The sequence below is a fragment of the Mustelus asterias genome, unplaced genomic scaffold (genome assembly GCF_964213995.1).
Source record: "Mustelus asterias unplaced genomic scaffold, sMusAst1.hap1.1 HAP1_SCAFFOLD_707, whole genome shotgun sequence".
Lineage (NCBI taxonomy): Eukaryota > Metazoa > Chordata > Chondrichthyes > Carcharhiniformes > Triakidae > Mustelus > Mustelus asterias.
This window is the reverse complement of record NW_027590656.1, coordinates 87708-102631: the sequence shown is the minus strand read 5'-3', so window position 1 is coordinate 102631 and position 14924 is coordinate 87708. Positions and strand designations below refer to the sequence as shown.

Sequence of the window (14924 nt, the reverse complement as noted above, 5' to 3'; positions counted from 1 at the left end):
AATAAGGGGTTTAGTGATTGGTTGGGGGTTCAATATGTGAGGGGGTCACCAGGGAGAATCCCCCCTAACTCTTTAAAATGAGTTAGAATCCACCCGGGATGTCACTTAGTGCCTTGTTTTAATGTCCCCTATGAAACTCAGTGCCACCGACAGTGCAGCACTCCCTCGGTACTGCACTGGAGGATCAGCCCAGATTTTGTGCTCATGCCTCTGGTTTAGTCTTGAATCCACAGGGTTCCGGCACGGTGACGGGAATGTTGCCCCACCCGGCGACAGCGAAGAATGTGGAAAAAAAAATCCAAGTTAAAACAAAAATCAAAAACAACTTCAGGTTTCTGGGTACCCAGATCACCAACAACCTGTCCTGGTCCCCCCCATGCCGACACTATAGTTACGAAAGCCCCACCAACGCCTCGACAGTCTCAGAAGACTAAGGAAATTTGCCATGCCAGCTACGACTCTCACCAACTTTTACAGATGCACCATGGAAAGCATTCTTTCTGGTTGTATCACAGCTTGGTCTGGGCTCCTGCTCTGCCCAAGACCGCAAGCAACTACAAAAGGTCGTGAATGTAGCCCAATCCATCACGCAAACCCAGCCTCCCATCCATTGACTCTGTCTACACTTCCCGCTGCCTCGGGGAAAAGCAGCCAGCAGAATCAAGGACCCCCTCGCACCCCGGACATTCTCTCTTCCACCTTCTTCCAGCGGGAAAAAGATACAAAAGTCTGAGGTCACGCACCAACCGACTCAAGAACAGCTACTTCCCTGCTGCTGTCAGACTTTTGAATGGATCGACCTCGCATTAAGTTGATCTTTCTCTACACCCTAGCTGTGACTGTAACACTACATTCTGCACCCTCTCCTTTCCTTCTCTATGAACGGTATGCTTTGTCTGTATAGCGCGCAAGAAACAATACTTTTCACTGTATCCCAATACATGTGACAATAATAATTCAAATCTAGTCTAGTCATAGAGTCATTGAGTTTAAAGCATGGAAACAGGCCCTTCGGCCCAACTTGTCCATGCCGCCCATTTTTTACCATGATGTTAGTCCCATTTGCCCGCATTTGGCCCATATCCCTCTATACCCATCGTACCCATGTAACTGTCTAAATGCTTTTCAAAGGATAAAATTGTACCCGCCTCTACTACTACCTCTGGCAGCTCGTTCCAGACACTCACCACCCTCTGGACCCTTTTGTATCTCTCCCCTCTCACCTTAAACCTGTGCCCTCTAGTTTTAGACTCCCCTACCTTTGGGAAAAGGTATTGACTATCTAGCTGATCTGTGCCCCTCATTATTTTATAGACATCTATAAGATCACCCCTCAGCCTCCTACACTCCAGGGAAAAAATTCCCAGTCTATCCAGCCTCTCCTTATAACTCAATCCATCAAAACCCGGTAGAATCCTAGTACATCTTTTCTGCGCTCCTTCTAGTTTAATAATATCCTTTCTATAATTGGGTGACCAGATCTGTACACAGTCAAACCAAATAAAGTCAAATCACATCAAATCAAATCAAAATGGGCGGCACGGTAGCACAGTGGTTAGCACTGTTGCTTCACAGCTCCAGGGTCCCGGGTTCGATTCCCGGCTCGGGTCACTGTCTGTGTGGAGTTTGCACATTCTCCTCGTGTCTGCGTGGGTTTCCTCCGGGTGCTCCGGTTTCCTCCCACAGTCCAAAGATGTGCGGGTTAGGGTGCATTGGCCAGGTTAAAAATTGCCGCTTAGAGTCCTGGGATGTGTAGGTTAGCGGGTAAATATGTGGGGGTAAGGCCTGGGTGGGATTGTGGTCGGTGCAGACTCGATGGGCCGAATGGCCTCCTTCTGCACTGTAGGGTTTCTATGATTTCTATGAAATCAACTCAAATCAACGCAAATCAAATCAAATCATCTCAAATCAAATCAAATTTCAGGGTTAGATTCTCGGAGAGGGAAGAGATTCAGGCGATGGGGGTGAAGGCCAGAGGGGGGGTGAGGTTTAATCCATGGATGGGAAAGGGTTTGACATGATTGGAATTTCACAATGTTCTGGATCTCCCAGTCGCCCCGTCCCCGCGTTACCTGATAGTTGGAGCCGTTGTACACGCAGCCGCACTGGTCCCTGGAGACGCACCGGGACCCACTCTGCACAAAGCCCGGGTCGCACCGACAGCCCTCCGCGCAGGGCAGGTCACAGGGCAGAGGTCGGGGGTCGAGGCAGGTGGCCGGGCATGCCGAGGCACAGGGTTGGTAGTGACTGTTGGATGGGCACTCGAGGGCTGCGGGGGGGAAGAGAAAACAAAACAAGCGTCACTCTGTGGACGGAGAAAGATCGGCTACAAGAATAATTTAACAACAATAATGGCAAGAGTGGCTTCAAAATGGCCGTCCCGGCTGAGAGCTATGCATGCTGGGATTTCTGCAGGCCAGTTACCTGGAACTTCTCAGAGGACACAAGGTGTTGGGTTGAACAACTTGTCCTTGGCAGGGAGGAGGAGTTCCTTACAGACCTTTGGAGCCAGTGTTCCTTATCTGGGGATCGGAATGTGAACAAGATGCACTCAAGGGGGTCTCGAGATGATGAGGTCTGGACTGACCAATGCCACCACCCCGGCTGCATTCGATGGGCCTCATCGAACGATGCAATTGGGGTTTACGATCGATTCGTCGGATGGGTGACAGAGAATCTTCCGGAAGCGGGTGGAGAATTGCGGGCAAAGAGCCGCGATAACTCGAAGAGACCAACCATCGCGGGAAACAAGACCTGTGCCCTGAGGGATGCTTCAGAGGAGAAGGAGATAGATTCGACATCGAGGACATTTCTTGGCCTAGGTTTCCCTAAACTTGGCCCTATCTATTTACAGTTACACAGTTAAAGTTGATGTTCAGTTGAATTTAAAGTGCTGTTTAAGAGTTAAAGTTCAGTAAAGAGTTAATGAGTTGCAACTGTTTATGTTTGAGTTGGTGCTCGAAGTGTTCAGTAAAGGAATTGTTGAACTGCTGTCCTTGTTTTCTGAAGCTGGAATGCTCGGAAGTGTTTAAATTAAAAGCTGGAGAACAAACTCGGAGTGGGGAAGGGGTAGCACGGCTCAGAAAGGGGGATGGTTTTTAGTGGTCTGGTTCTCGCCCGCTCGCTCCCCCCCCGGTACTCACGGCAGAAGGTTTGGTTCCTCCAGGGTAGGATGGTGATGTTGCGATGCTGGCAGGCGGTGATGTAGGTCTCGATGGCCTCACACAGCTGTGGCCTGGCCCCGTCCAGCTCACACATGTCGTACACACAGTCCCTGAAGAAGGCCTGGAGGAAAGGGGCAGACACAACACGGGGAGGGTCACGTGTTTGCGTGTGTGTGCGTGCGCGCGCGTTTGCGTTTTCTCCCCCGGAAAGCGGCAGGAACGAGAGAACCTGTCCATCGCTGTCTTAAATACACTCAATGACCCGGTCTCCGCAGCCCTCTGTGGCAACAGATTCCACAGATTCACCCACACTCTGGCTCCTGCTCTGCCCAAGACCGCAAGGAACTCCAAAGGGTCGTGAATGTAGCCCAATCCATCACGCAAACCCAGCCCCCCATCCATTGACTCTGTCTACACTTCCCGCTGCCTCGGGGAAAAGCAGCCAGCATAATCAAGGACCCCCACGCACCACGGACATTCTCTCTTCCACCTTCTTCCATCGGGAAAAAGATACAAAAGTCTGAGGTCACGTACCAACCGACTCAAGAACAGCTTCTTCCCTGCTGCCGTCAGACTTTTGAATGGACCTACCTCGCATTAAGTTGATCTTTCTCTACACCCTAGCTATGACTGTAACACTACATTCTGCACCCTCTCCTTTCCTTCTCTATGAACGGTATGCTTTGTCTGTATAGCGCGCAAGAAACAATACTTTTCACTGTATCCCAGTATCTGTGACAATAATAAATCGAATTAGGAGCGGCACGGTGGCACAACGGGTTAGCACTGCTGCCTCACAGCGCCAGGGACCCGGGTTCGATTCCCAGCTTGGGTCACTGTCTGCGTGGAGTTTGCACATTCTCCCCGTGTCTGCGTGGGTTTCCTCCGGGTGCTCCAGTTTCCTCCCACAGTCCGAAGGTGTGCAGGTTAGGTGGATCGGCCATGCTAAATTGCCCCTTAGTGTCGGGGGATTAGCAGGATAAATATGTGGGGTTGCGGGGATAGGGTCTGGGTGGGATTGTGGTCAGTGCAGGCTCGATGGGCCGAATGGCCTCCTTCTGCACTGTAGGGATCCCAGGATGAAATCAAATCAAACTGACCAACTGAGGATGTCCCAACAGGTTTGACACCAGCCGAGCATTCACTGAAATTAGTCACGGGTAGGAGGCGGGGAATGGAGCGGCCAATTGGTGCACAGCAAGATCCCACAGCAAGATCAGTGGGCAGGTGATGATATTTTATCAGGGGTTGGTTGAGACTTGAATATTAGTCCGTTCACTGTGGCGTGGGTGGCGGGGTGGGGGGGCGCGGGGGTGGGGGGTTGGTGAGGTGGAGGGGGGGCAGTGAGGGGGAGGGGGGGATCATTGCCTTGTTGACAAATAGTACCAGGAATTTTCAAGGTGAGGGGCTGATACTGGTGTCTCATCCACAAGGCCGCATGTCCAAAATGGCCGCACTCCCTCCCTCCCTCCCGCCCCTTCACCCCTCCAGCTGAACTGGGACTTCCGGAGCGAGATTCGAACCCACCACCCCTCTCCCTCGGAGGTGAGAGTGACACTCCCCCCTTCCCCTTTCCCTGCTCCCCCACTGGACTGAGGCCACACCGGAGCCTCGGGCCTAGTTGGATCTCGGCGCGGGACTGGAGGGAGGGAGTGAGGGTGTGGGGGGAGACCGGAGCGGGGGGCGGGGGGGGAGGGAGTGCGGGAGGTGGAGACAGAGGGAGGGATGGAGTCCCGGTCAGAATGAGGCCTTGGCACTAGGCCGTACGTACCATGGGGTCAATTTGGTAGTGGCAGGAGGAGAAGGGTCCGTATTGGTCCAGCAATATCCCACAGTAGGAGGCTCCTTCGTACGTCTCCCGCTTGTCTTCGGGGCACTGGGGAGTCACCTCGGTGTCCGTCACGGTGCAGCTGTCCAGAGAGAACGGGGAAGATTATTTACACAGTGAATGACACAAAAGGGGCAGCAGAGACATAGTCCATTCGGCCCCTCTGCTCCATGCTGGTCCACACTAGCCTCCTCTAAACCTACATCATCTCACTCCCATTCCCATATCATTCTCTACCTTTCTCCCTCATCTGTTGATCCAGTTCCCCCCATCTCCAATCTGTCATTCTCCCCCAATCCCCGTGGGAGTGAGACCCACATTCTCTCCACTCCCCATGGGAGTGAGTCTCACATTCTCCCCTCTCCCCGTGGGAGCGAGTCCCACATTCTCCCCACTCCCGGTGGGAGCGAGTCCCACATTCTCCCCCACTCCCCATGGGAGCGACACCCACATTCTCCCCACTCCCCGTGGAAGCGAGTCCCACATTCTCCCCCACTCCCCGTGGAAGTGAGTCCCACATTCGCCCCCACACCCCTTGGGAGCGAGTCCCACATTCTCCCCCACTCCCCCATGGGAGCGAGTCCCACATTCTCCCCCACTCCCCCATGGGAGCGAGTCCCACATTGTCCCCCACTCCCCGTGGGAGCCAGTCCCACATTGTCCCCCACACCCCTTGGGAGCGAGTCCCACATTCGCCCCCACTCCCCCGTGGGAGCGAGTCCCACATTCTCCCCACTCCCCGTGGGAACGAGTCCCACATTCTCCCCACTCCCCGTGGGAGCGAGTCCCACATTCTCCCCAATCCCCGTGGGAGCGAGTCCCACATTCTCCCCACTCCCCTCCATGGGGGGATCCAGAATGAATAAAAAACAATCCAAGGAATTGTCCAATAAAACGGTGCAAAGATACAAAAACAAGACAGACGCCATTCTGCCGCGTGGTTAACGAGACCTGTGAATCTTCCGCTCGATTGTCATGGTGAAGGGCCCGTAGATACGGGGACAAGAGTCATCGTGTTCCCTCCCCATCCCCTCCCCCTCCTCTTCCCCCTCCCTCTTCCCGGATCATCCCACTTACTTCTCATCCACGTTCCAGCTGTTCCCAAATTTGACGACTCCGTGCACGATCTGTCCCTCCGGAGTCCGGAAGTCGTCGCCGGGGATTCCATCGTAGTCGCCGCACAGGCCGCAGGTCTGGCCGGCGTAGCTGGGGACAGAGAGAGAGAGAGAGAGACGAGGGGTGAGTGACGCTCAAGAAGGTCGGCAAACTCCCCCCCACCGACCCCCACTCCCTCCTCCCACCACCCCCCACCGTCCCACCCGAGAGAGAGAATCTGGTGAACTGGTGCGGCAACAATAATCTCTCCCTCAGTGTCAACAAAACGAAGGAGATTGTCACCGACTTCAGGAAGCGTAAAGGAGAACATGCCCCTGTCTACATCAACGGGGACGAAGTAGAAAGGGTCGAGAGCTTCAGGTTTCTGGGTGTCCAGATCACCGACAACCTGTCCTGGTCCCCCCCATGCCGACACTATAGTTAAGAAAGCCCCACCAACGCCTCTACTTTCTCAGAAGACTAAGGAAATTCGGCATGTCAGCTACGACTCTCACCAACTTTTACAGATGCCCCATAGAAAGCATTCTTTCTGGTTGTATCACAGCTTGGTCTGGGGCTCCTGCTCTGCCCAAGACCACAAGGAACTACAAAAGGGTCGTGAATGTAGCCCAATCCATCACGCAAACCCAGCCTCCCATCCATTGACTCTGTCTACACTTCCCGCTGCCTCGGGGAAAAGCAGCCGGCATAATAAAGGACCCCCCACGCACCCCGGACATTCTCTCTTCCACCTTCTTCCGTTGGGTAGAAGATTCAAAGGTCTGAGGACACATCCCAACTGACTCAAGAACAGCTTCTTCCCTGCTGCTGTCAGACTTTTGAATGGACCTACCTCGCATTAAGTTGATCTTTCTCTACACCCTAGCTATGACTGTAACACTACATTCTGCACCCTCTCCTTTCCTTCCATATGTACTCTATGAACGGTATGCTTTGTCTGTATAGTGCGTTGGAAACAATATTTTTCACTGTATCCCAATACATGTGACAATAATAAATCAAATCCTTCTCCCCTATGTACTCTATGAACGGTATGCTTTGTCTGTATAGCGCGCAAGAAACGATACTTTTCACTGTATCCCAATACATGTGACAATAATAAATCAAATCCTTCTCCCCTATGTACTCTATGAACGGTATGCTTTGTCTGTATAGCGCGCAAGAAACAATACTTTTCACTGTATCCCAATACATGTGACAATAATAAATCAAATCAAATAATAAATAAAATTTAAAAAGAAATCAAGTTAAATCACAAAGAAATCAAATGAAATCAAAGAGAAATCGCATCAAATCAGTTCAAGAAAGCAAACAAACCAAATCAAAAAAGGACATAAAATCAAATCAGATCAAAAAGGAAATCAAAACAAAAGGAAATCAAATCAAAAAGATATCAAATCAAAATCAAATTAATTCAAATCAAATCAGAAAAAAATCTCGTCAAATCAAATCAAATCACAAAAGAAATCGAACCAAATAAACGCGACCCGCGCCGGTGCGGGACACGGGGAGGCCGCGGGTTGTACTCACTCGCTGGGGACCGTCACGTCAGCGTGGTGTCTGCCGTCGTACCGAGCGACCAGGCCAAAGTCGGTTCGTACCGCCATGTGTCTGCCCGAGGGTCCCACGACCAATCCGGGGTGGGGGCTGATGGGGGCGGTGACGGGTTTTCCATTCACCTGAACACAACAGACAGAGGAGTGAGGATCGGAGAGTGTGCGGGGGAGTGGGGAGGGGGGGAGGGGGGGCGGGGGTCGGGGGGTGGGGTGGGGGGGGTAAATATCGGCCCCGGATGAGGCGGAGGGAACCGGAGGTGGAATTAACTCCATCCCAATGTAGCAATTCCAGGGAATGGGAAGTGGGGGGATGGGGGTTGAGACTCGGGAACGCCGTGCTTGGGATGGGAGTGCGTCGCTCGGGAATCAGTTGGATAGAATTCTCCGCTTGAACCTTCTACTGGGAACAGACTCTCGCCCGGGGCTGGGGCATCCGAGCGAGGGGAGGCCATTCAGCCCCTCCAGCACTGCTGGCCCTGGAGAGGGTCCAGAGGAGGTTCACCAGAATGATCCCGGGAATGAAAGGCTTGATGGAGCGTTTGAGGACTCTGGATCTGAGCGGATGGGTAGAGAGGGATATGGGCCAAATGCGGGCAATTGGGACTTGCTTAGGGGGAAAAAAGGGCGGAATGGACAAGTTGGGCCGAAGGGCCTGTTTCCATGCTGTAAACCTCTCTGACTCTATGACTCTACTCGATGGAGTTTCGAAGGATGAGGGGGGGATTTTATTGAAACTTACAGAATACTGAGAGGCCCGGATAGAGTGGACACGGGGAAGATGTTTCCATTAGTCGGAGAGACTGGAATCCGAGGGCCCAGCCTCAGAGTAAAGGGACGACCCTTTAGAACTGAGATGAGGAGGAATTTCTTCAGCCAGAGGGTGGTGAATCTGTGGAATTCGTTGCCACAGAGGAGGGCGGGTCATTGAGTGTCTTTAAGATGGAGATAGATCAGTTCTTGATTGGTAAGGGGGTCAAAGGTTGAGGGGAAAAGGCGGGCGAATGGGATTGAGAAGCTATCAGCAATGGTGGAGCAGACTCGATGGGCCGAATGGCCTAATTCTGCTTCTATACCTTATGGTCTTATCCGACCTTCAGTTCGATCAAGGCCATTCTCCATCTCAACCCCTTAACTCCCCAACCCCTCCCCCCCATCCCCTTACCCAACCTCAACCCATCGATCGGGCTTTGGACTGTTTCGAGGGACCCCAGCCATGAATGGGGGGGATGAGGGTGAGCGTAATGTCCTCCCCCCCTCCCCCACTGCCCCCCCACCCCCCCTGCTCCCCCTCCCTCTCTCACCTGAACGACTCTGTCCCTGAGCACCGAGACGGTGAGGCCGTAGACACTGACATGGATGGCTCGGACATAAGACACGGCGGTGTTTCCGCGGCGATGCTCGTTGGCGACGAGGACGGTGAAGGGGGTGCGGCTGGAGTTACAGGTCTTGGCCAGCACGTAGGTGCAGTTCCCTTGGAAGGTGAACTTTCTCTTGTCGAAGGAGGTGTAATGGGGATCCCCGGAGGCAGTGCAGGTGGACGAACCTGTGGAGGAAAGTTGCAGGAAAGCTGAAGGAATTCTCCATGGAGGAAAAACATCCAATAATATCTCAATCAAGGTTTGGAAGGAAGACTACGCTCTGGTCTAAATCCCCCAGACCCTCATAGAATCCCTATAGAGCAGAATGAGGCCAGTCGGCCCATCGAGTTGATACCGACAACAATCCCACCCAGGCCCTATTCCATGTAACCCCGTATATCTACCCTGCTAACCCTCATAGGCTGCACATCTTTGGACACTAAGGGGCAATTTAGCACGGCCAATCCACCTAATCTACACATCTTTGGACACTAAGGGTCAATTTTGCATGGCCAATTCACCTAACCTGCACATCTTTGGACACTAAGGGGCAATTTAGCATGGCCAATCCCCCTAACCTGCACATCTTTGGGACTGTGGGAGGAAACCGGAGCGCCCAGAGGAAACCCACGCAGACACGGGGAGAATGTGCAGACTCTGCACAGACAGTGACCCAAGCCGGGAATCGAACCCGGGTCCCTGGCGCTGTGAGGCAGCAGCGCTAACCACTGTGCCACCGTGCCGTGACAGGATGTCCAAGCCATGGAGAAGGGGCACAGTTTGGGAGATTTACCAGGATTGCACCCAGGATGACAAAATCAAAGATTTAACAGGAACTTTTGAAACGGAGTGATTGATTTTTTAAATTTGATTTAATTTGATTTGATTTATTATTGTCACATGTATTGGGACACAGTGAAAAGTATTGTTTCTTGCGTGCTATACAGACAGAGCATACCGTTCATAGAGAAGGAAAGGAGAGAGTGCAGAATGTAGTGTTACAGTCATAGCTAGGGTGCAGAGAAAGATCAACTTAATGCGAGGTAGGTCCATTCAAAAGTCTGACGGCAGCAGGGAAGAAGCTGTTCTTGAGTCGGTCGATACGCAACCTCAGACTTTTGTATCTTTTTCCCGACGGAAGAAGGTGGAAGAGAGAATGTCCGGGGTGTGTGGGGTCCTTAATTATGCCGGCTGCTTTTCCCCGAGGCAGCGGGAAGTGTAGACAGAGTCAATGGATGGGAGGCTGGTTTGCGTGATGGATTGGGCTACATTCATGACCTTTTGTAGTTTATTGCGGTCTTGGGCAGAGCAGGAGCCCAGACCAAGCTGTGATACACCCAGAAAGAATGCTTTCTATGGGGCATCTGTAAAAGTTGGTGAGAGTCGTAGCTGACATGCCGAATTTCCTTAGTCTTCTGAGAAAGTTGGGGTGTTGGGTCGCGATGCCACAGGGGAAATATTGCAGGAGTTTGATTGGGGAAGTGGGACCTATGGGACGTCTGGCTTCCCTCTGCTTGGTTGATGTTTGAGATATCAGTTGACCCTTTAGTCTCAGGGTATGGGACAGACTCGCTTACCTTTGGGGTAACAACCATGGATGCCACCTTTGTCCCCACAATACTCGTCAGCAGCACAGCTCATGTTGGTACACTGGACGCTGAAGTTTCCTAAGCAACGGCAGATGGCGGTGCAGGCATCCGACCAGATAATCTGTCCCGGCTGGAAGCAGAAACCAAAATAATCAGTCCCTCAGAGGCTAGAGGAACATGAGGTACCGACCGCGAATGGGGAACGTTTATTTATCGGTGTCACAAGTAAGGCTTACATTAACAGCGCAATGAAGTTACTGTGAAATTCCCCGAGTCGCCACACTCCGGCACCTGTTCGGGTAACAATAAGGGGCAATTTAGCACGGCCAATGCACCCTAACCAGCACGTCTTTGGACAATAAGGGGCAATTTACCATGGCCAATCAACCTTACGGCGGCACAGTGGTTAGCACGGATGCCTCACAGCGCCAGGGACCCGGGTTCGATACCCGGCTCGGGTCACTGTCTGTGTGGAGTCTGCACGTTCTTCCCCCGTGTCTGCTGGGTTTCCTCCGGGTGCTCCGGTTTGCTCCCACAGTCCCAAGATGTGTAGGTTAGGTGGATTGGCCATGCTAAATTGCCCCTTAGTGTCCAAAGACCTGCAGGTCCGATAGATTGGCCATGCTAAATTGCCCCTTAATGTCCAAAGATGTACAGGTTAGGTGGATTGGCCATGCTAAATTGCCCCTTAATGTCCAAAGATGTACAGGTTAGGTGGATTGGCCATGCTAAATTGCCCCTTAATGTCCAAAGATGTACAGGTTAGGTGGATTGGCCATGCTAAATTGCCCCTTAATGTCCAAAGATGTACAGGTTAGGTGGATTGGCCATGCTAAATTGCCCCTTAATGTCCAAAGATGTGCAGGTTAGGGTGGATTGGCCATGCTAAATTGCCCCTTAATGTCCAAAGATGTGTCGGTTAGGTGGATTGGCCATGCTAAATTGCCCCTTAATGTCCAAAGATGTGCGGGTTAGGTGGATTGGCCATGCTAAATTGCCACTTAGTGTCCAAAGACCTGCAGGTTCGATAGATTGGCCATGCTAAATTGCCCCTTAGTGTCCAAAGATGTGCAGGGTAGGTGGATTGGCCATGCTAAATTGCCCCTTAGTGTCCAAAGACCTGCAGGTTAGGTGGATTGGCCATGCTAAATTGCCCCTTTGTGTCCAAAGATGTGTAGTTTAGGTGGATTGGCCATGCTAAATTGCCCCTTAATGTCCAAAGATGTACAGGTTAGGTGGATTGGCCATGCTAAATTGACCCTTAGTATCCAAAGATGTGCAGGTTAGGTGGATTGGCCATGCTAAATTGCCCCTTAGTATCCAAAGATGTGCAGGTTCGGTGGATTGGCCATGCTAAATTGACCCTAGTGTCAGGGGGACTTGCTGGGGTAAATGTATGGGGTTATGGGGACAGGGCCTGGGTGGGATTGTGGTCGGTGCAGACTCGATGGGCTGAATGGCCTCCTTCTGCACTGTAGAAATTCTATGATTCTACTTAACTTAAATTTAAACATGTGCCTGGTTTCCAGCGAATGTCTCCCGGATCCTCATTCAATGTCCCTTGATGTTGAGTTCTTTTTTAGTTAAATTGTGGGACATGGGGCGTCATTGGCTGGGCCAGCATTTATTGCCCATCCCTTGTTGCCCCTTGGAGGGCAGTTGGGAGTCAACCACATTGGCTGTGGCTCTGGAATCACATGTAGGCCAGACCGGGTAAGGACGGCAGATTTCCTTCCCTAAATAAACGATCTGGAAGAAGGTGTAACTGGGGTGATCAGTAAGTTCGCAGACGACACGAAGATGGCTGGACTTGCAGATAGTGAGGAGCATTGTCAGAGGCTACAGAAGGATATAGATAGGCTGGAAATTTGGGCAAAGAAATGGCAGATGGAGTTCAATCCTGATAAATGTCAAGTGATGCATTTTGGTAGAACTAACGTAGGGGGGAGCTATACGATAAATGGCAGAACCATAAAGGGTGTAGATACGCAGAGGGACCTGGGTGTGCAAGTCCACAGATCCTTGAAGGTGACGTCACAGGTGGAGAAGGTAGTGAAGAAGGCATATGGCATCCTTGCCTTTATAGGACGGGGCATAGAGTATAAAAGTTGAGGTCTGATGTTGCAGCTGTATAGAACGTTGGTTCAGCCGCATTTGGAATACTGCGTCCAGTTCTGGTCGCCACACTACCAGAAGGACGTGGAGGCTTTAGAGAGAGCGCAGAGGAGATTTACCAGGATGTTGCCTGGTATGGAAGGGCTTAGTTATGAGGAGAGATTGGGTAAACTGGGGTTGTTCTCACTGGAAAGACGGAGGATGAGGGGTGACCTAATAGAGGTGTATAAAATTATGAAAGGCATAGATAGGGTGAACGGTGGGAAGCTTTTTCCCAGGTCGGTGGTGACGTTCACGAGGGGTCATAGGTTCAAGGTGAAGGGGGGGAGGTATAACACGGATATCAGAAGGACATATTTTACACAGAGGGTGGTGGGAGCCTGGAATGCGTTGCCGGGCAAGGTGGTGGAGGCGGACACACTGGGAACGTTTAAGACTTATCTCGATAGCCACATGAACGGAGTGGGAATGGAGGGATACAAAAGAATGGTTTGGACCAGGGAGCGGCGCGGGCTTGGAGGGCCGAAGGGCCTGTTCCTGTGCTGTATTGTTCTTTGTTCTAAAGGAACCAGATGGGTTTTTCCGACAATGGGTCATCAGTAGATTCCTAATTCCAGATTTTTTTTTATTGAATTCAAATTCCACCATCTGCCGTGGCGGGGATTCGAACCCGGGGTCCCCCAGAACATGAGCTGAGTTTCTGGATTAATAGTCTAGCGATAATACCATCCAGCCAGAGCCTCCCCAGGGGTCACCACGAGGCCCGCGCTCTTGGTCCTCACAATATTGGCCGTGAATGCCAAAGAAATTGCCGACGCCGGTAACTGCGATGGTCCTTACCTGGTAGTAGGAGTCACCACGGATACAGCCGCACCGTTCGGAGGGTACGCACTTCCCGCCCAGCTGGAAGAACCCATCGTCGCAGACGCAACCTCCGGAGGAGCAAGTGCCCGAACAGTCCGGACTTGGATTGTCACAGCGAGGGGAACAACCCCCGCCGCAGGGGTCAAAGTGCGAGTGAGGCGGACAGAGGCCTGGAAGAGCAACACAGGACGGTCAGAGTCAAGGAGCGTCGAATCCATCCAGCAGGGAGACACGTCGTGCCGAAGTCGGCGCAGACTCGACGGGCCGAATGGCCTCCCTGCGCAGTGTCAGGGTTCCACTAATTACCATAAGACCATAAGACATAGGAGCAGAATGAGGCCACTCGGCCCATCGAGTCTGCTCCGCCATTCAATCATGGCTGATATTTTTCTCATCCCCATTATCCTGCCTTTTCCCCATAACCCCCTGATCCCCTTATTAATCAAGAACCCATCTATCTCTGTCTTAAAGACACTCAGTGACCCGGCCGCCTCTGCAGCAAAGAGTTCCACAGATTCACCACTCTCTGGCTGAAGAAATTCCTCCTCATCTCTGTTTTAAAGGATCGTCCCTTTAGCCTGAGGTTGTGCCCTCTGGTTCTAGTTTTTCCTACTAGTGGAAACATCCTCTCCACGTCCACTCTCTCCAGGCCTCGCAGTATCCTGTAAGTTTCAATAAGATCCCCCCGTCATCCTTCTAGACTCCAACCAGTACAGACCCAGAGTCCTCAACCGTTCCTCATACGACAAGCTCTTCATTCCAGGGATCATTCTTGTGAACCTCCTCCGGACCCTTTCCAAGGCCGGCACATCCTTCCTTAGATACGGGGCCCAAAACTGCTCACAATACTCCAAATGGGGTCGGACTAAAGCCTTATACAGCCTCAGAAGTACATCCCTGCTCTTGTATTCTAGCCCTCTCGACATGAATGCTAACATTGCATTTGCCTTCCTAACTGCCGACTGAACCTGCACGTTAACCTTAAGAGAATCTTGAACAAGGACTCCCAAGTCCCTTTGTGTTTCTGATTTCCTGAGCATTTTCCCATTTAGAAACTAGGCTCAGCTTCCATTCCTCCTTCCAAAGTGCCATAACCTCACACTTTCCCACATTGTATTCCACCTGCCACTTCTTTGCCCACTCTCCGAACCTGTCCAAGTCCTTCTGCAGCCCCCCTGCTTCCTCAATACTACCTGTCCCTCTGCATACTGTAATTCTACGAACTCACCCGTTGCCACCTGCTCCTGAGAGCCACTGGCCGGGAGAGACGGAACCCCAACCCCTCCAGGAATTATGGTCAAGTGTTGACAACAACCGCTATGCTGGGCGGCACG

At 51.9% G+C, this 14924-nt stretch overlaps 1 protein-coding gene across 1 annotated transcript in view; it reads right to left on the bottom strand.

Moving 5' to 3' along the window:
* Positions 1–14924, bottom strand: part of LOC144487293 (IgGFc-binding protein-like) — a gene marked incomplete at its 3' end in the record, with an annotated part of 192889 nt that overhangs the window by 115375 nt on the left and 62590 nt on the right. The window contains exons 31-38 of the mRNA XM_078205374.1: positions 13567–13760; positions 10600–10741; positions 8966–9207; positions 7639–7787; positions 6070–6198; positions 4936–5074; positions 3144–3285; positions 2073–2269 (exon numbers count right to left, since the gene is read on the bottom strand). Coding sequence (XP_078061500.1) covers positions 2073–2269; positions 3144–3285; positions 4936–5074; positions 6070–6198; positions 7639–7787; positions 8966–9207; positions 10600–10741; positions 13567–13760 — 1334 coding nt within the window. The remainder of the gene's footprint in view (positions 1–2072; positions 2270–3143; positions 3286–4935; positions 5075–6069; positions 6199–7638; positions 7788–8965; positions 9208–10599; positions 10742–13566; positions 13761–14924) is intronic.